We start from the raw sequence: 21,252 nt of genomic DNA, 5'->3' as shown, positions 1-21,252 counted from the left end.
ATCCCTGTCTGTCTGTCTGTCTGTCTGTCTGTCTGTCTATCTATCGGTCTCATCGGGTGTCTGTCTGCCATTTAAGTGCTTTCACATCATCAACCCAACCATAACACACCCTGACATAAATAGCCACAGCTACAGTACTGTATGTGTACATGCAGCTTATCATATCACCACCAGTTTATACTTTGTTCTAACTAGTCTGAAACAAAGCATTGTCTTCAAACAACGTTCTGTTTGATGTCATTTCATCTCAACATGTCTGGACCTTTTGCTCTGAGCTGTTCTCATTGTTGTCCTGACTACAAATCCAATGTATCCTGATGTTTTAGAAGAGAGGGAGAATAACCACAGCTATTTTAAAGAGTCTGAGTAAGTGAAATCACACCAAATGAAGTTTGGCTTCTGTCCAACACTGCTGGAGGGAACCTGTTTTATAAGGTGTCAGCAGCAAAAACGCTCAGAACATTTATTGGTTGTGCAACAGTGACTGATCTTAAATGCATGCAGGAGTGGGTTCTGGGTTTACTAACTTTATGAGCTCTCCAATGAAGTGGGTCGCTTTCTTTCATCCACCAAAAGTTAAACATCCCATTTCAGCGACCACCATCAATGGGGTGCATATCAATAGGCTTAAGGTGCGTCCTTTTCTCATCTCTTTCCTTCATATGCACTGAACCAATAAAACAGAATGTCAAGAGGCCCTCCTGGGGATTTGCCTTCACCTGTCCTGTTCTCTCAGATCAATGTGGGTGTAATGAGTAAAGGAAACCACTGAAGAATATTAAGAGGTACTACACTGCCCTCCAGAGTTAGGACTATTCATTCATTATTATAGTATGTACATCTTCAGACAACCAATGAGTAAAGACTTACAGGACTCAGTCCGTGATTTTACTTTTTTATTGCTTAAACTGCCATCTGGAACAATCTATACCAAAAGGATAAATGTCTTTGCACATACAGGAAGTCAAACTGAGTACAGGCATTGGGTAGAATAGAAAAAGAATGGTCCTCAGATGACCTGCAGCTCTCAGAGCCTGCTGCAGGCCGCACAAACTTGCTGAAGGTCGGGCTAAAAGGAGTGTCTATGCCCAGGTTACATAAGCTAAGGCAAACTGGGTCGATTGCAGTGTGCCTACTAGTTAGTAGTAATCTTGTGGTGGTGTGTTTCACCACATCAGTACTTCTATGTGATTGCTATGTGACAGAAGAAACACAAGCAAATAATTGGTGCGAGTTTGAACTGTCAGCAAATAGACAACTGCAATATTCCATAACATCAACTGAATCTGAAAGCACTACAAAAGTTTTGGACCAAGTTGGCAACACTGCCATCGACTCAGGATCATGTTGATTGGTTTTGGACATACAAACAAATGGTTACACAAGTCAATCCATCCATCCAGCCAGCCATACTGTTTAGTACACAAGATTAAGATTGGAAACATGACAGAGCCTAAACAAAGAGAATACCTCAGAAAGGGATAATAGCATTACCGTATGTAACGGTCCTTTCTGTAAGAAAGGGGTGAGGGGCAAGCTGTGAGGCAGGAATGCACAGGAATACAACCTTGAGACTATAGATTTTTGCTGGAGTTTGTAGAAAAAAAATGATAAACACATTTGTCAGAATTACATTGCATTCTTAAGATTCTAGGGGTGAAGCTGGTAGTAAATGACCAGCTGTTTGACTGTTATTTGACCAACAAAGGGAATACTCTTTCATTCACATCATCTCATCACTTTACATTATGCTGTAGGTAAGCATAGAGTAGATCACAGATTGTTTCAAAAAACACATTCAAATAATTCTCACAAAGCTTTAACAGCGAAGCCGCTTTAAAATAAATATATAATCTTAAAACTCAAGACAATTGAATCTGATGTCTGAATCACCCGTCATCGGGATTCTTTCTTTCTGACGCTTTTTAACTTCAGCGCTGAAATACAGAAATAATTAAGTCTTAAACCCATAAAACAATCTTCAATTTGGAGACTTAAAATGCTAATTATTTTAAAGCCCTTTCGTCTACTTTTAAAAGGTTAACCCATGACATTTTTCACAACACAACTACATACTGTTTTGTCAGTTGACAAGAATAAGCATTTATTTACGCTGTGGCACTGAACACCTAAAATAGAATTTATGGAAAAATAAGCATTTACAAAAAGACATTTAAAACGTACTTAAGTTTACCATCACTCCAAACCATAGCCATAACATTAGTTCGTTCAGTCAATAACGATTACAATACCTTTGATAATAATTGAATAACTATATAATAATAATCATTCTGTTTAAAAAAGTATAGTGATGAAATTATTTGGTGTCTACTGAAAAATAATGAATACTGAAATACACTAATACTCCATGTTTTTCCCCCATTGTAGCCAATAATGTACCAATGAATCAGAGGTGAGTGTTAACATGGTGATAGATAACTCCTGTTTTGAGTTCCACTTCTTCGGACTATAGAATAAGAATCTTCTATGGGTTCTGAGTTGTGAAAACAATTATCAACATTTGGCACTAGTTTGGTAGCTGTACAACAGAAAACCTTCTGTTTGCATTAAGTTGTACAAACGCTCTCAAACAAGATAAAACAATAGTAAATTAGATTGATGGATCAATCAATGGAAACAATAGGAGAAATGTAAACATTTATTCGATTAAATGTAGCAATGGAGGATAACCAGACGATCATAACATGAAAGCTACATAAGAAATTAGATGCAATCCTTATGCTTCCAGCATTCTTCTAATTCTGAAAGTAAAAATTAGATAATTTTGTGAGATTGCCAACCTTCACACTTTTATATGGAACCAAAATATCTACCCAATATTCATCATGGATGCTTACTTCACCATGTCTGATTGTCCCATCTTATCATTGGCCTGTCCTAACCTCGGCCAATCCCCTACTAATCACTGATCGTGTTTAAAATTAGAGTTTACAATTTTTTTATTTTTTTTTCAGTGAATGCAGTGAAAGCATACTGTATGAAGCTGGTACATGTAACATAACTGTGCCCGTATGGGTGACTAGGATGGCTAGGTGATGGGTAAAAAAAATAGCAAAAGCAAACGGAAGATCAAATTAATTGACATTAAAGCAAAATTGCATTTGTGTGTCTAAAAGAAGAGGGGGATGTTATGGGGTTACATAGGAGATTAGGGGGTACAGGGGATGGGGAAACCCCTCAGACAGACAGTGAAACAAAGCTGTTGTACTGTTGGATGTTGCGTTTGAGAATGTCTGAGCAGGGTCCTAGGACGCGTTCGAACCGTGGTCTGTCCAGCTTCACACACTTCAGAGGACCGCGGGCGACCACAGTGGCAGCACGGGGTCGGTTCATCAGCAGGGCAATCTCACCTGGAGGAACGGCATACATGGTCAATACAAAACAGGCTTCCCAAATCTGGTTAATTTCTGCTAATATAACATCCAAATATGTAAGAGGCTTCACAAATCAGGTTAGAGCTGTGTGCTTTTCTTATCATATCACCTTAAAATGTGAGATTCAGGCTTATATACTGCATACACAAACAAATGATTAAAGAAACAAAAAGTTGATGAGAAGAGAGGGAGAGTTGAAGCCTGAGGAGGTTCTTCTTACCAAAGTAGTCAGACGGTTGTAATCTCCCAACCTCCACAAACTCCTCATTCTCAGAGCGACGCTGCAATACAGCTGCAGAACCCTACAGAACAAAGAACAGAACACCAACATCAGGGTGCTGTTCAGTAGGGTGAGTTTTTTTTTAAACAGAGTGAAACCATAATGTGATGTACATACCTCCAGTATGATGAAGAACTCATCGCCAGGCTCTCCCTGCACCACAATCTTCTGTCCGTCATCAAACTGCACTGGCTCCAGAGAATCAGCCACTGTCAGACGCTCCCATTTGTCCAGAGACTCTAAGGGGGTGGAATCACAAGACAGGGACGTAAGTGACATCACAATACAGAACCAAAACCAAACCATACAATGTACAGTACACCTAGGTGGTGGACGAAGAGTTGTTAACGCATCTTGAAACCACTGTATGCAAGTGGCTATAATCAGAGCCTAAAATCAACACCCGCCACCTGCAGGTAGATTTTGGCATTGGCGGGTAAGATGTCTATTTCACTAGCCACATTGGCGGGTGGTCAGGGCTCCACAATGCGAGCATTTCACTTGCATTTGTGAATAAAAATGGTCAAGTATGATCACATTTACTGTAAAATAAATGCTACAGTAGCTGTTTTCAAAGTATTTCTGCCGTTTTGTTTCATAGCCGGTAAAATAATTGCAAAAAGTCAAAAGAACTACGAATCTTATATTCCTCGCTCTGCAACACTGCCTGGCAGGGGGCTGTACGCACGTGTAGAGCTGAGTGAAAGATTCATTTTTAGAAGCGCTGCGCACTGGCATAAAAGTTGGTCTAATTTATTTGAAACGAAAGTCTACCGAAGTGACGGTTCATCACTGTGCCATTAAACCCCTACAACTTATCCAGAACGCTGCAGCCCGTCTGGTGTTCAACCTTCCCAAGTTCTCTCATGTCACCCACTCCTCCGCACACTCCAATGGCTTCCAGTTGAAGCTCGCATCTACTACAAAACCATGGTCCTTGCCTACAGAGCTGTGAGGGGAACGGCACCTCCTTACCTTCAGGCTCTGATCAGACCCTACACCCAAACGACGGCACTACGTTCATCCACCTCTGGCCTGCTAGCCCCCCTACCTCTACGGAAGCACAGTTCCCGCTCAGCCCAGTCAAAGCTATTCGCTGCTCTGGCACCCCAATGGTGGAACAAGCTCCACCATGATGCCAGGACAGTGGAGTCACTGACCACCTTCCGGAGACACTTGAAACCCTACCTCTTTAAGGAATACCTGGAATAGTCTAACAGTAATCCTTCTACAACCCCCCTCCCCCAGTGGTGGTTGTCCCACTGGATATCCTAAGTTGAATGCACCAATTTGTAAGTTGCTCTGGATAAGAGCGTCTGCTAAATGACTTAAATGTAAATGTAAAAGTGAGACTTTGTCCTTGTGTTTCTTGGCTATTTACATTGTTTTGTTCACAAGCTGGGTTGTTTTTCAATGTTTGAGTTTCAACTGCTAGGGAAGAGAAGATAACGCTTCTACTAGTCAGACTCAATCTCACAGGCACAAACATGACTCCAGTTGCATTACCACGGTAACGTCCTGCCCGTGAACATTTATGTCTCATCTAAAGTATTAGTTAAAAGACTAATGAAACAATATACCACATTTCTTCTTACTAGTAATACATTTATTGTTTTAGAAACATTACAAAGCATGCTCATCTGTTTTTTTGTGTTTTGTTGGTGTAACTTTAGCAGAATAAAATATATATTGGCTGGTAAAAAATCTGAGTGAATGGTAGATTTGTTAAATATACAGTGCGTTCGGAAAGTATTTAGACTCCTTGAATTTTTCCACATTTTGTTACGTTACAGCCTTATTCTAAAATTGATGAAATTGTTTATTTTCCCCTCATCAATCTACACACAATACCCCAAAATGACAAAGCAAAAACAGCTTTTTAGAAAATGTTGCACATTTATTAAATATAAAAATGACATTTACATAAGTATTCAGACTCTTTACTCAGTACTTTGTTGAAGCACCTTTGGCAGCGATTACAACCTTGAGTCTTCTTGGGTATGACACTACAAGCTTGGCACACCTGTATTTGGGGAGTTTCTCCCATTGTTCTCTGCAGATCCTCTCATGCTCTGTCAGGTTGGATGGGGAGTGTCGCTGCACAGCTATTTTCAGGTCTCCCCAGAGATGTTAGATCGGGTTCAAATCCGGTCTCTGGCTGGGCCACTCAAGAACATTCAGAGACTTGTCCCGAAGCTACTCTTGGCTGTGTGCTTAGAGTCGTTGTCCTGTTGGAAGGTGAACCTTCACCCCAGTCTGAGGTCCTGAGCGCTCTGGAGCAGGTTTTCATCAAGGATCTCTCTGTACTTTGATCCATTTATCCTTCCCTCGATCCTGACTAGTCTCCCAGTCCCTGCCGCTGAAAAACATCCCCACAGCATGATGCTGCCACCACCAACCTTCACCGTAGGGATGGTGCCAGGTTTCCTCCAGATGTGCCGCTTGGCATTCAGGCCAAAGAGTTCAATCTTGGTTTCATCAGACCAGAGAATGTTGTTTCTCATGGTCTGAAAGTCCTTTAGGTGCCTTTTGGCAAACTCCAAGCGGGCTGTCATGTGCCTTTTACTGAGAAGTGGCTTCCGTCTGGCCACTCTACCATAAAGGCCTGATTGGTGAGTGCTGTAAAGATGGTTGGGTTTCTGGAAGGTTCTCTCATCGCCACAGAGGAACTCTGGAGCTCTGTCAGAGTGACCATCGGGTTCTTGGTCACCTCCCTGAACAAGGCCCTTCTCCCCTGATTGCTCAGTTTGGCCGGGTGGCCAGCTCAAGGAAGAGTCTTGGTGGTTCCAAACTTCTTCCATTTAAGAATGATGGAGGCCACTGTGTTCTTGGGGACCTTCAATGCTGCAGAAATGTTTTGGTACCCTTCCCCAGATCTGTGCCTCGACACAATCCTGTCCCGGAACTCTACGGACAATTCCTTTGACCTCATGGCTTGGTTTTTGCTCTGACATGCACTGTCAACTGTGGGACCTTATATAGACAGGTGTGTGCCTTTCCAAATCCTGTCCAATCAATTGAATTTACTACAGGTGGACTCCAATCAAGTTGTAGAAACATCTCAAGGATGATAAATGGAAACGGGATGCACCTGAGCTCAATTTCGAGTCTCATAGTAAAGGGTCTGAATACTTATGTAAATAAGGTATTTTTGTTTTTTATTTTTAATAAATTTGCAAACATTTCTAAAAAACGGTTTTCGCTTTGTTATTATGTGGTATTGTGGGTAGATTGATGAGGAACATTTTTTATTTAATCAATTTTGGAATAAGGCTGTAACATAACACAATGTGGAAAATGTCAAGGGGTCTGAATGCACTGTACCTGCCACAGTGGCTGGTGGACCAATTTGTTTGGGCCCTGGCTATAATTACTATTATTATTATTATTATTACAGGGGAAATGTCAAAGAGCAGAAGAAACAGTGAGCCTTACCTAAGATGGAGACTTTGCTGAGGAACTCCTCGTACATCTTCCTCTTCCTCAAAGTGCTGCCCTGTAAAGAATAACAACAAGTCCTAATGTTTATTCTGACAATTGTTGTAAGCCTTCAAACATCATGCATAAACTGGTCATAGGGCTCACCTTTTGTAGTTGTCTGTATATTCAATTCGTAAAATCCAGCAGTTATAAAAATCGTAGCAGTTCCACCTGTCCCTACTCATCGTTAATCACGCCAAAAGTAAATCAATAAATCATGTCAGTCAGGTGAAGTGTCAGAGCAGAGTAGGGGGAGGCTCACCATGAGTATCCTCCTGTAGCTGTCTCTGTCGATGCCCCACAGTTTGACGTTGCTCTTGGCTCGGACGGTGGCAGCCCTGGGGGTCCCGTAGATCAGGGCCAACTCGCCGAAGCTGCCCCCCTCCCCGATACTGGTCACCCACTCATTGTTCACATACACCTGGCAGAAAGGGGGAGAGGGGTATTTAGACATTAAGATTAGTTAAGGTGAGTGTGTTACTGTCTCTATTAGATGTTGTTTACTGCCTATGTGCTTTCTTGTATTATATCGAAATAATGAGGCGTAGACATATAATTAGAATGCTACATCTATGAGAGTAGGCATTGCTAAGGTAACAGATAATAGGGATCTGAATAGCCAAGTAACATATGACAAAAAAAGAATACAGAACGGTCTAAAAAGAGAGTTTCAAAAATAAGCCTGTCATATTCAGGAGAAAAAAAACAAGACACGCTTTCAACTTGGGGGCCTGTTTTCTTTAAAATGGGAACGCTTGTGTGTGTTTGTGTGTTAACACGAGAGTCATTGTGCAAAAAGAGTGTTGTTGGTTCCTAAAATACATCAAAAGAGACTTACATCCGTCTCTCCTTGGTCGATGACGTAGAAATTATCCCCCTCATCACCTGAGAGAGAAGACATTGTTAATCTTTTCTCTGGAATAAAAATACACTTCAGGTCTACTTGAATTTCCACTGAATCTAAATGAAAATGAGAGCCTACTGTACCTTGCATAATAACAGTCTCTCCAGCGATGTAGGTAACTGAAAACATGGCGTCAAAGATGTCGCTGTGAATAAAGAGTTTGTGGCATAATCAGTGGGATTGATCTAAACTCACATTGACAACCAATCTTTACAGACAAATCAAATAACATTAACAACAAAGCCTGTTAACAACATACCTCCTCTCGTTGTCATCCAAGTGAGAGAAAAGCACATTCTTTTCGATAGCTTTAGCCAGGGCAGCCATTGTTTTGTAGTCTTTAGGAATGACCTTGAAAACAAAAAGCACCCATGATTTAGGAATGACCTTGAAAACAAAAAGCATCCATGATTAAGCAAATCATACTAGGTATTCACAATCTCTCCAGCCAGCCCATAGATATGACTAAGTAGAGAACATTGTTTTGTGGGCTAGTCTAAGTGACTGCGTTTTGTCTGATGCTTTGTTGTTTTACTAGAGCCATGATGTAAGTTTATTTTTATGTGGCAAGTTATGTGTGTGTGTGTGTGTGTGCGCGTACAGTATGTTGATATGAGTGTGTGTGTGTATCCTCACCTTTCTGACATAGGATGCAGCATCCTCCTCTGTATAGACCTCAGCGCTGATGGCTCCTCTCCGCCGGCGACCCTTAACAACAGGGTTCATGGGAGGAGACACCTCCTCATCCCGGGAGTCAGAACGGCTGCTGGCCTTCTGCTGGTTCAGGATCTGCTTGGCCTCCTCCTGCATGGGTCACAGGTCAGAGGTCACACACAGCCAATCAGCTGCCAGGGCAACACTTTACAATATAAAGGCACTACAATTATAAAACGAGTTTCATGGAAGGGCCTGGAGGCACACAGCTGGATGTGCGCACACACACACACACACTCGCCACCCTACCCACCCAGACTCACCTTCTCCAGCCTCTCGAAGTACTCTCTGAGAAAGGCCATGGGTCTGTCAGGCCTGGAGGTACACAACTGGACGATGCAGTCCTTCAGCAGCTGCTGGATGTTGTGTTTCTGCACGTACAGCTCACACTCCCTCAGACTCCTCTCCTCCTCGCTGCTCGTACTGCCCGACGCCATCACGATTGAAGACGCGCTACTGCTCCGCTACCAACTGGTGAACTGTCGAATTCTGGCCTCTAAACTAGAGATTGAGAGAGACAACATGGATTGTTGCTTCTATTACGCTATTTTTTTTGAAAGGGTTAAAATGTTATTCTAATGTGGTTGTTACAGTCTTATAACATCTGATAACTGCCTAAAATGTAAATGCAAGAGAGGGAGAGGGAGAAAGGGAGGGAGGGAGGGACTAATTGGAAGAGATTAAAGGAAGGTTGAGAGAGTGAGACAGAAAGAAAAAGAGATAGGCATTTTAGGGATGCTTGAGGGTAACTTGATCATATGATGTGATTAAGTTTTAAGTGGTGGTAAACAGATGGGCCTAAACAACAAAAACGGTATCCTTGTTTGATGGAAACAAAAGTTACATTTCTTATCAGTTTCATCATGCAGAGGTCAGGATTACTGTATATCATATGCCATTTAAATAGGACCATGTCTTTACTAATCTGTCAAAGTAGATTTATCTTTATAATCTTGATAAAAAATGGAGCCAGATAGCAAGTATGACATGCTGCTTTACTACGAAAGAGGGGATCTAGTGCATTGGTAACGTTAGGTACACCAACAAAGGGTTGCATTGTACACTAAGTACAGATCACGAAGAGGCAAATGATAGAAACAACCATTTACATCAAGTATCAATAAAATAAATAATTAGCCGAGCTACTGCTGATTAGGATTTCACACAGTTCTTCAATGTCCTGCTATCTAGCGATGCTTATTTATCTGGTGTTTTCAATACTGCCCCTGAACTGTCTCCTGGAATAATATGACAGATCCCCCACCAAAAAACAACAACATTCAAAATGACCTTGCTTTCAAAACGTTGATTGGAGCAGTAACGTTACAACTTCGACGGGTAAATTAGAAGGCAAAACTATGGTTGGCTACCAACAAACATGATGGGAAAACAAGGTACATCGGTAGCATCAATGCTAGCTAGCTAACTATGATAGTATAGCTATTAAAGATACAACACTAGTTAGGAGCATAACGGATGACAGCAACCAAGACCTAACTGGCCTAGGCTATAATACTGACTGTACGCTAGCTAACGTTACTAGAGTTAGTACGCATCAGATCGCTGGGTTGATCGCAGTTTACTGGTACCTTAGCTAACTTAAATAAACATAATCATGACCAAGCTAGCTTGCTAAAACTGTATTGTTGGATATCAAATCTATCAACAAGCTAGTTAGCTAGCTAGTTGACATTTTGGCCTGCAAAGCCAGTCCAGAGATACTTCTGTTCTGGACAGTCTTGCCAATGACGCCATCTTGAGCTCTATCATAAACAAATACCAGGCGGAGGCTACATATCCCGAAATCGCAAGGGCATACATTTCAAACAATGTGGCGCAATACTTACAAGAATCCGCAAATTCTTACCGAGCTCTTCGACACTAATTCGGTTTTGGATGTTATTTCCACCAGCGTACCAAATATCTCCCTTCGATTTTTCCAAATCCTTGGACCGCTGCCCCCACCGGATATGGGTTTAGAACCAATCACGAGCCGTCATTGACGTCAATTCGCCTCGTTCTGACATGTGAGCCGTAACCCTTGGCAACATTAAAGGGGAACGCATGGAAATCATGACGTCAATGGGAAATCGATTGCAGATATAAGGACCTGATAGCCTTATATTCATTTCCCATGAACGGTGGAGCGGCATTTATTCAAAGAATACTAAATGTAGGAATATTTTGGGAGGAGTTTGTTGTTTTAGGAAGATTAATTTTCTGCACACTGTGCTTCAGCAGTTTAACTTTATTATAAACAATAGATGGCAGATCGCAGTGCCATTGGATTAGATTACGTTTAATGACTGATCAGGCAAGAAATATGTAAAATACATTGTTGTGCAGATATAGGATCTTAATTTGAGCCAGTTTGCTACAGCAGTAAAATAATCCTGCAGCAACAGGAAATGTGAATTATTATGTGGATTATAATTAAAGGACATTTTTGTAGGGGGTGATACAGTTTTCGTTAAGGCAAATCAAGTCTGAAATTACAAACTTTAGAAGCCTTTTTAAAACTCAAATACACTACAAGTTTGCATTTCCTGCTTTGCAGGAATATTCTCACCAACAAAAGAGTGATCAAATGAAGTAAGATCCTACATCTGTATGCATTGCTTTTACGTAAACTCTGCAAAGCTTCACAACGAGATGTGGCAAGGATGCGGTCAGCAAAACACTTGATGGGTCCATCCATTTGGCGCAGCCTCAAACACTCCAACCAATCAAAACAATCAAAACAATTCCTCGTGCCCGAATGAAGGTAAAGTGAACCAATCGCAATCGTTTAATTTTTTTAATGGGCGGTGCTCTCTGGACTGTTTTCTTGTAAACCAATCAGATACAGGTTTTGAAAAGGTCGGCCAGTCTGAGTGGTGCAGAGGTAACCCCCCAATGTTCTTACCAGCCAATAGAAAATGAGGCAAAAGTCACGCATACAGCCCTCATCGGGTTTTGTTTTGTTTGTCTGTCTCATGTTAACTCTTGAAGTTAGGGTTAAAAACAGAACAATACAAGCGCCTTCCTCTAAAAGTAAAAAACAACAACAGCGAATTATAGTTTCAGGATTCAAGCCAGCTGTTTCTAATTTGTTTAGCATTTATTACATTGTATTAACTAATCTCTAGCGCATACGTGTGTAGAGGAGCTGGGTTTCGGAGTGATCGATCAGAACCCATGCCTCCTAACTAGGGCAGTGGAGCAGGAGAATAACCGTGGACGAGATGGAGGACCGGGAGACATCCGACGGTCCGGGAGGGCCTCAAGACTTGATCAGCGCATCGTTCAACCAGGACACCACGTAATCTAGCGGATTCTCCTTGTTGTACTGCTAGATAGATTCTTCTTGCATAATCTAGGGCCGCAGTAAATCCTTATGCTTCCAGCTATAATATGGTCTTTATGCTGGTCTGTAGCAGAAATATGTTAGTGTGTTAATTGTTTCTTCCAACCTCACCCACTTGTGCATTTTGTTTATCACTGTTAATCCAATGGTGTCTCTTTAACACAGTTCCTAAAATATAGGTTACTAGTTTAGTAGGCCACCACACTACGAAGGCCTATAGATGAGAGAAAAGTATCCAAGATAGATTTGACCTACAGTAGAGATACTGGTCAGCAGACTACACACTAAAAACAAATGGTTCTATATAGTGCCAAATAAGGGTTATTAGGCTTGTAACCTATCCACCTCATTTTCGAACGCTTTTAAAACACGGAAGCCAAACGCATAAACTATGGATACAACTTCCTCCACGCTCGCGCATTATCATAATTGATATGTGCGCCACTAGAAATCCCTGCATTAGCATGTTTCGGTTAGCTGAAACGTCATTAAAAATATATATATTACCAACGATTGTTCTATCTGTGATATTACTGCCCTGTTAATGTGACCTTGGAGAAAAAAAGCATTACTGATCCAAATGGTTGCCCAATCAGGCAGGCTAGATGCAGTTGTTTCGAAATGGACATGCATTCATAACGCCAGGCTTTTGAGCGGTTACTCAAACAACACAGGCTATTCACTGCAGTTTACATCTTAGAGTTTTATACTCTCTTTAAAACAATAACAGTCTTCATTACGTTGTTTTGTTGTAGCCTAGGTAGGATAAATGTATTGGCCCTAATAAACTGAAACAGTAGGGTAGCTTTTCGAACTGCAAACGCGGGGATTGGAGCGCACTCAGCGCAGCATCTGGAGCGCAAATAGTGTAGGCTACCTATGATACACTTTCTTTTATTTCACTGTGTAAATTGACTTGATTTATTCACTGCAGTATGAAGCCTAACATTGAGTTTATTAATTATGGGCTAATATGCATACGCTTCGAACATAGGCTATAGGCTATAGGCTACATCTCCAGCCTGTCTATTATTGTGTTTATTAACAAGTTGAATCAGGTGTGCTAGCTCTGGAACAGCTGGATGTCCCAGGGGGAGAGCATTGAGAACTACTGACTTAGTCAACTGTTCACAAAACACAGTCACTGGCCACAGTCATATACTGTATAACATATGATAGCATAACACAACAGATTAGATCAACTGGAATGACACTCACTCACAGTTGCACAAAAAGAGCTGTTAACAAACCATGCCCCAAAATATTCTAATGAGCCGCCACCCCTACATCTTAATTATCACAAAAAAAGGAAATAAAATTTTTTTGAACTGCAAATAGCCATTGAAGGGCTCAAAGGGTTCTTTGGGTCAGTATGGTACCACATAGAACCATCACCCTTCCGAAAGAACACTTGAGGAACCCTCATTTTTTAGTGTGTATTGTGCAAGTCTGGTATTTGTCTCAGATGATGACACATGCAATGAGTTTTGGAACTGTCAAATACTTAGGCTATCACCACTGCATGCATGGGGCGGTTGGATGTATTGGATTATGGCAACATGAGTGAGTGTGAGTGATAGAGGAGCATTCAGACACTGTTGATCTACAGGTTGATTACAGGTGTAATAACAGCTGCATAGCTGGGGTCTGGGGTCATAAACAATCCAGGTGGTCAAACACTTGACATTAACTCTCTCCCATTTTCAATCATCCTCAGCAGTTAGGCTATATGTTGCCTGGCTGGGCAAGGCCTATATCCCACTGAACCACACACCTGATCAACTCTGGGTAGAGGTTGCCCTCAGGCACAGATCTAGGATCAGCTCACCCTCCCCATAGCGTAACCTAAACCATAAGGGGGGAAAACATTAAACTGATCTTAAATCAGTGTCTATTCTAGAATGAATATCATCCTATATCATCCTACTCCATCTGTTGACAGAGGCCTGCCCCTCCTTTTCTCTACACAGTATCTCTGTATATGCCCATAGATAGTGTGCTTGAATATCAGTGCTGTTTGAAGTGCTTAGGGTGATCACATCTTTTCGCAACAGCGAATGGGGATCCAAATAAATAAATACATGACCTGATTCAACTCTTGCTGTGTTGGTCATACAGCACACTGTGTATCCTTAATTTCCCCATGACTGCTATATATAGCTCACTGGGTAGTGAGGCATTGCATGTATTCCCTACACTTCCTGGTCAGCTGAGTGTGTGTATGACTGTCCTTAGAAACAACATCCTCAGCCTTGGTCCAATCAGCCTTTCCGCTCATAAACATTGTGGAATCTCATTGTTTTTTATTGTATGGTTTTTCTGTTTATGTGCATTAATTTCCGTTGCTTAAGACCCCTATGGTAGATGATTACTTAGATTATGGCACAACAAGTTAACATCTATATATTTGTTATATCATATCATCAAAATGTCACCTTCAAGCAAACCTTGAGAGGGGATTATGATGAAACCGTTATGGCGGTTATAGAGCAGGAATGGGCAACTTTGATGGGGGTGGGGGCCACAAAAAAATGGAACTCATCATGAGGGGCCGCAGTGGCTCGTGGGTCTGCGTACCCAAATCCATACTCCCCCTCCCCCGGCCCCTCTCATGACAGTAAACAGAAAAAGTTCATTTTCTGCAATTCTACACATTTTGCCATGGGGCGGAGATAAGATTTAGCGATTTTATAACACATTTCCTGCAATTCTACACATTTTGCCATAGGGTGGAGGCAAATGTTTGCAGTTTTTAATATGATAACTGATGATCAATGGGCCCCACCCCGGTTCGACTATGCTTACTACGAGTTTAGATACCTGGCTGATAGACTAATTTACCAATCCACATTTTTTTTGCTGACATGGGCTAATTGAGTGACTGCTGATGCACAACCACATTTCAAAATTGCACCTTGGGTATTCTATTATTCTAACTCTCAACAGTAAGTTGAGACCCCGGCTGCCCATTCCTGATATAGAGCGGAGGGGGGGTGGGGGGCAGGACCAAGTTTGGGAAACCCTGATATAGGGTATACACATAGTGGGCGCCATCTTGGATGTGTAATAACAGTTGGGTCTCTGTGTGTCTCAGGTCTCTATCAGTGGGCACTAAGTCAGGCTACAGACTCTTCTCTGTCACCTCGGTGGACAAGATGGACTGCATCCATGAAGGAGGTGAGTGAGTTTCCTTATAGCCTGTGTGTACTGGTAGCTAGTAACTACAGTTAAACACTGGCAGAGGTTCGCTAAACTGCAATCATAGGACAGGGACAAAACAACCACCCAGTAAGCTGTGGTCAGGACAACTAGCGTGGTTGTACAGTAGTCTCTAACCAGAGAACAAGTTGTTCTAAGCTGACACAGCCCTCCCTCTCCCACATATGTAAACAATGGTAGTGAGTAACGCGTTACACCATAAGCCTGTTCCCAGTAATGCATTCTACAAGTATTTTATCAGTGTTTCATATCACGGTGAGAGGAAAGTGTCAGCCTATGAATGTTTTGGTTTGAGTATCAAATCAAAAAATCAAATCCAATTTTATTTGTCACATGCGCCAAATACGACAGGTGTAGACCTTACCGTGAAATGCATACTTACAAGCCCTTAACCAACAATGCAGTTTTATGAAAATATTTACTATGAAATGAATGTGGTGGTCCTCTGTAGCTCAGCTGGTAGAGCACGGCGCTTGTAACGCCAAGGTAGTGGGTTCGATCCCCGGGACCACCCATACACAAAAAAATGAATGCACGCATGACTGTAAGTCGCTTTGGATAAAAGCGTCTGCTAAATGGCATATTATATTATATTATATTATATAATGTGTTGAAATGTGTGCCTGCGTGAGTGTGTATGTGTTTGCGTGTCTGTGCATGTGTGATCTATGCACATGTGTACCTGTGTGTGTGTATTCTATGCAAAGTGTTTTTATATAAGCACTTGTATGTGATTTAACCCTTCCCTCCCTCTCCCAGCGGAGTGTCCAGACGTGTACATCGTGGAGCGGTTGTTCTCCAGCAGTCTGGTGGTGGTGGTCAGTCTCTCCATGCCCCGACGTATGAACGTCTACCACTTCAAGAGGGGAACAGAGATCTGCAACTATAGCTACTCCAACAACATCCTCTCAGTCAGGCTCAACAGACAGGTAATGGCCATCGGAGGCCCCATTCCAAACCAACTCCTCACCCCTATCCCTAGGTCAGATTGAGGCCCCATTCCAATCCAATCCCTCTCACCTATCCTGAGGTCAGTTCCCATTCCAAACCTATCCCCCCTTATAGCTCTGCAGTAACGTTTCTCTCTCCGTCCTCTGTAGAGGCTGGTGGTGTGTCTGGAGGAGTCTGTCTACATCCACAACATCAAAGACATGAAGCTGCTCAAGACGCTGCTCAACACACCCCACAACCCCTCAGGTACTGAATACACACCTAGGCACACACACACACGATGCGTACCCTCAACTATGCTACGTTTTTAAACACAGACACACCCTCCAACCCGTCAGGTCTCTGTGCCCTCTCTGTGAACCATGGTAACTCCTACCTGGCGTACCCTGGCAGTCAGACCATCGGAGAGATCATTGTCTACAATGCCAACAACCTGGTAAGACCTGATATTCAAATGACTTCTGCCACCACTGCTATTCAAGTCAGTCTACACAGCACAACGCAGGGGATATTCATGTTGATCCCAATGGCAACTTGCATTTATCTAGTAGAGTGGTTGCAGTGGTAGTTGAAATGCCTTAATACCTCTGAGTACATGGAGTACAATCATTGCATGTCACAGCTGTTGAAGTGGTCGCAGGTTGATGTGTGAGGTGACGTGTGACCTGTGTGTTCCACAGAGCACGGTGACGATGATCCCAGCCCATGACAGTCCCCTGGCAGCTCTCACATTCAATGCATCAGGAACCAAACTGGCTAGCGCCTCCGAGAGGGTGAGTCTGACTGTTCCTCCCTCTCTCTCTCTGCCTGTCTTTCTACTGTATCTCTCTCTATATATACACTGAGTATACCAAACATTAGGAACACCTTCCTAATATTGAGTTGTGTTCCACAGGGAGGCTGGCCCATGTTGACTCCAATGCTTCCCACAGTTGTGTCAAGTCGGCTGAATGCCCTTTGGGTGGTGGACCATTCTTGATACACACGGGAAACTGTTGAGCGTGAAAAACCCAGCAGCGTTGCAGTTCTTGACACAAACCGGTCACCTCGCACCTACTACCATACCCCGTTCAAAGGCACTTAAAACTTTTGTCATGCCAATTCAACCTCTGAATGGCACACATACACAATCCATGCCTCAATTGTATCAAGGCTTAAAAATCATTCTTTAACCTGTCTCCTCCCCTTCATCTACACTGATTGAAGTGGATTTAACAAGTAACATCAATAAGGGATCCTAACATTCACCTGGGCAGTCTATGTCATGGAAAGAGCAGGTGTTCTTAATGTTTTGTATACTCAGTGTCACTCCCTTTCTCTGTGTACAATAGTTGTGTCTGACCATCTCCTCCTCCTCTCCAGGGTACAGTGATCCGAGTGTTCACCATCCCAGAGGGACAGAGACTGTTTGAGTTCCGCAGAGGGATGAAGAGGTCAGTTTATGACAGACAGACTACAGACACACACACCATACTACAGCTGATAGACACACAATGCTTTAGAATGTCTACTACTACAAGGTTTTGTAGGGGTAGGTTTGGTCTCTTGAGGATGATGACTTTTACCATGTGTGTTTGTGTCTCAGGTACGTGAGTATCAGCTCGTTGTCCTTTAGTACAGACGGCCAGTTCCTCTGTGCATCCAGCAACACAGAGACGGTCCATATCTTCAAACTGGAACATCACAGCCCCAGGTACACACTGTTTACTCTCTTTTGATTTTGTTGTGTTGCTTGTGTTACAACTTGGCTCTTTCTGGTCCTCAGTGGCTAGTTGTCAGGAGTGGAAGATGCTTTGTGTTACAGTTGTCTTTGTAGTCAGTTGGGAAGAGGAGTGTGATTGACTTGTTGTGTGTGACTGTGTCTCTTCTGCCTGTCTGTAGTCGAGAGGAGGAGTCTCCTACGTGGGGTGTGTACGTGGGGAAGATGTTCACAGCAGCCAGCACCTACCTTCCCTCCCAGGTCTCTGACATGATGCACCAGGACCGGGCCTTCGCCACTGTACGACTTAATATGTTCGGACTCAAGAACGTCTGTGCCTTGGCCACGTACGTTTGTGTGTGTTTCAATCCTGCACGGCGGGATGGTGTATGTCAGTGTGCGTTTCAATGTTTGGTAACTCTTTATTTTACAGTCCTATGTATTGTTATGATTTTCAGGGTTCAGAAGCTGCCGCGTCTGCTGGTGGCATCATCAGATGGACATATCTACATCTATAACATCGACCCACAGGAGGGAGGAGAGTGTGTGTTGTTCAGGAAACACAGGTGAATAAGTGTGTGAGCCTAAGGGTTGGGGTCAATTCCATTTAAATTCCAGTCAATTCAGAAAGTACACTGAAATTCCTATTTCAATTCTCTTCAATGCTTTTCAATCAGGAAAATGTGCAATTGGAATGTGGTTTACTTTCTGAATTGAAATAGAATTGACCCCAACCCTGGTGAGTGCGTAAGCATGTTTGTATATGCGCTTCTGTGTGGGTGTTTGTGATCACGCTCTCTTTGTGTATTCTCCAGACTATTTGAAGGAGATGAGGAGCCACAGGAAGAACAACAGGAAGAGGAGGAGCTTGAGGATGGAAGATCCCTCCCACCGTCAACCAGCCCATCAAACGCTGCCACTGTGGCCCTCCCCTCGACGCCACCCTCTTCTACCACTCTCTCAGGTATTGTGTGTATGTTTGTTTGTGTGTATGGTTCGCGTGTGTATGGTGTGTGTATGTCTTACCTTATGTGATTTAGTCTGGTGACGTGACCTTTTGTCATCTCTCCTCTCCTTCCATCTTCTTCCTTCCCCGCTCCCTCAAACCTCTCCCCAGGCTACTCAGAGGATGGAGGGGCTGAGAAAGGTGATGTGATCCCTGAACATGAGTTTACAGAGGGACTCGTCTGTCTGGATGACGAGAACGAGTTTCCTCCAGTCAGCAACCAGAGCAACTGACCCGCCTTTTCCCAGGAACCAATCAACTGTAGCCATTCAAGCTAGAAGAAGGAATATCAGTATTCAGAGAATCCCCCCCCCATGTCCCCAATGAGCCAATCAGATGGGAGAAATGTAGACGCCACAGTGGTGATTGGTTACTCTCATGCGCCACTCAGAAGTAGAGTATGGCTAGACAGTAGACCTGTCTCTGTACATTGTCTTATACCTGGCCCTAAAAGTCAATATGAATACAATTTTTTCCATTCCCTAACTATCAGAAGGAAAGCAGGTCTGGGCTATGAAGTTGTAGCCTACCTCTATTCTAATATAAACCTGGTTAAAAAGGGACTTTAATATTTAATTGCATTCATATAGAGCTATTGAGAAGTGCTCAAAGTGTTGTCATCAGGGGAAGAGGCAAAACCATTCAATTGTACTTTTATAACCTCTTAGTATCGTTTAGTGATTTATAACACTGACTGGATAGTGAAGTCTGAGTCCAATTCTGCTGCATGATGCAGATTGGCTAGAACCCAGTGTAGGGGGGCACAGAGAGACTGCAGCTTATCAGTGGGCTTTAGCTGTGCCACACCCTGAGAGAGAAGAGGGGGAGAAGAGAGATAGAGGGGATGGTGGAAGAGAGAAAGAAAGAGGGGGGCTTCTATCATATGTCTGAAACGACAGTTTTCAAACTTAGCTCTAGAAAAAATTTGGAAAGAAGAATCAAATACTTAAATGTGAAAAACTTAATAGAGAGAACTGTATTATAGATTCATACAGGTCCTTTTATTTCAGTGATATCATTATTAACACCATTGACTACATAATGTTGAATATTGTAACATTTCAGACATTTACTTTGTAAAAAATAATGTTGACTTGTCCTAAATACTCTTTTGGAATATGAAATTAGTATTATTCATTAATACATTAGACCGACAGTACTTACAGTGAGGGAAAAAAGTATTTGATCCCCTGCTGATTTTGACAAAGGACTGATCAGTCTATCATTTTAATGGTAGGTTTATTTGAACAGTGAGAGACAAAATAACAACAAAAAAATCCAGAAAAACGCATGTCAAAAATGTTATAAATTGATTTGCATTTTAATGAGGGAAATAAGTATTTGACCCCCTCTCAATCAGAAAGATTTCTGGCTCCCAGGTGTCTTTTATACAGGTAACGAGCTGAGATTAGGAGCACACTCTTAAAGGGAGTGCTCCTAATCTCAGCTTGTTACCTGTATAAAAGACACCTGTCCACAGAAGCAATAAATCAATCAGATTCCAAACTCTCCACCATGGCCAAGACCAAAGAGCTCTCCAAGGATGTCAGGGACAAGATTGTAGACCTACACAAGGCTGGAATGGGCTACAAGACCATCGCCAAGCAGCTTGGTGAGAAGGTGACAACAGTTGGTGCGATTATTCGCAAATGGAAGAAACACAAAATAACTGTCAATCTCCCTCGGCCTGGGGCTCCATGCAAGATCTCACCTCGTGGAGTTGCAATGATCATGAGAACGGTGAGGAATCAGCCCAGAACTACACGGGAGGATCTTGTCAATGATCTCAAGGCAGCTGGGACCATAGTCACCAAGAAAACAATTGGTAACACACTACGCCGTGAAGGACTGAAATCCTGCAGCACCCGCAAGGTCCCCCTGCTCAAGAAAGCACATATATATGCCCGTCTGAAGTTTGCCAATGAACATCTGAATGATTCAGAGAACTGGGTGAAAGTGTTGTGGTCAGATGAGACCAAAATGGAGCTCTTTGGCATCAACTCAACTCGCCGTGTTTGGAGGAGGAGGAATGCTGCCTATGACCCCAAGAACACCATCCCCACCGTCAAACATGGAGGTGGAAACATTATGCTTTGGGGGTGTTTTTCTGCTAAGGGGACAGGACAACTTCACCGCATCAAAGGGACGATGGACGGGCCCATGTACCGTCAAATCTTGGGTGAGAACCTCCTTCCCTCAGCCAGGGCATTGAAAATGGGTCGTGGATGGGTATTCCAGCACGACAATGACCCAAAACA

General features: G+C 42.7%; 3 protein-coding genes across 5 annotated transcripts in view; 2 read left to right on the top strand and 1 right to left on the bottom strand.

The window, feature by feature from the left end:
• Positions 1 to 21,252, top strand: part of LOC311100351 (putative nuclease HARBI1) — a 1,214,110-nt gene that overhangs the window by 1,079,737 nt on the left and 113,121 nt on the right. The gene's annotated exons all lie outside the window — the stretch shown is intronic.
• LOC311100350 (cAMP-dependent protein kinase type I-alpha regulatory subunit-like) lies at positions 883 to 10,740 on the bottom strand. Of its 2 annotated transcripts, none has more exons than XM_084141243.1 (11): positions 10,621 to 10,740; positions 9,037 to 9,274; positions 8,696 to 8,863; positions 8,319 to 8,410; positions 8,143 to 8,204; positions 7,994 to 8,040; positions 7,418 to 7,576; positions 7,111 to 7,171; positions 3,793 to 3,914; positions 3,616 to 3,697; positions 883 to 3,371 (listed from the first exon to the last, which is right to left on the bottom strand). In XM_084141243.1, exons 2-11 carry the CDS (start codon positions 9,208 to 9,210, stop codon positions 3,199 to 3,201), a joined length of 1,140 nt encoding a protein of 379 aa, XP_083997369.1. In that variant the 5' UTR covers positions 9,211 to 9,274; positions 10,621 to 10,740; the 3' UTR covers positions 883 to 3,198. The 2 variants fall into 2 exon arrangements, with proteins under 2 accessions (XP_083997369.1, XP_083997370.1); XM_084141244.1 differs by having other exon boundaries at positions 10,641 to 10,740.
• The window catches only part of LOC311100347 (WD repeat domain phosphoinositide-interacting protein 1-like), a 15,016-nt gene continuing 5,487 nt past the window's right edge, over positions 11,724 to 21,252 (top strand). Inside the window, exons 1-12 of one of the 2 annotated variants that reach the window (XM_084141240.1) lie at positions 11,724 to 12,074; positions 15,214 to 15,296; positions 16,098 to 16,267; positions 16,439 to 16,535; positions 16,628 to 16,725; positions 16,970 to 17,062; positions 17,652 to 17,722; positions 17,875 to 17,982; positions 18,171 to 18,335; positions 18,447 to 18,554; positions 18,804 to 18,952; positions 19,106 to 19,135. In XM_084141240.1, the coding sequence (XP_083997366.1) occupies positions 11,998 to 12,074; positions 15,214 to 15,296; positions 16,098 to 16,267; positions 16,439 to 16,535; positions 16,628 to 16,725; positions 16,970 to 17,062; positions 17,652 to 17,722; positions 17,875 to 17,982; positions 18,171 to 18,335; positions 18,447 to 18,554; positions 18,804 to 18,952; positions 19,106 to 19,135 (1,249 nt within the window). In that variant the 5' untranslated portion in view covers positions 11,724 to 11,997. Of the gene's footprint in view, positions 12,075 to 15,213; positions 15,297 to 16,097; positions 16,268 to 16,438; positions 16,536 to 16,627; positions 16,726 to 16,969; positions 17,063 to 17,651; positions 17,723 to 17,874; positions 17,983 to 18,170; positions 18,336 to 18,446; positions 18,555 to 18,803; positions 18,953 to 19,105; positions 20,104 to 21,252 lie in introns of those variants that run through there. The other variant, XM_084141239.1, reaches the window with a different exon arrangement.

Source organism: Coregonus lavaretus (genome assembly GCF_964263955.1).
Source record: "Coregonus lavaretus genome assembly, chromosome: 25".
NCBI lineage: Eukaryota > Metazoa > Chordata > Actinopteri > Salmoniformes > Salmonidae > Coregonus > Coregonus lavaretus.
This window is presented reverse-complemented; position numbering and strand designations above follow the sequence as displayed.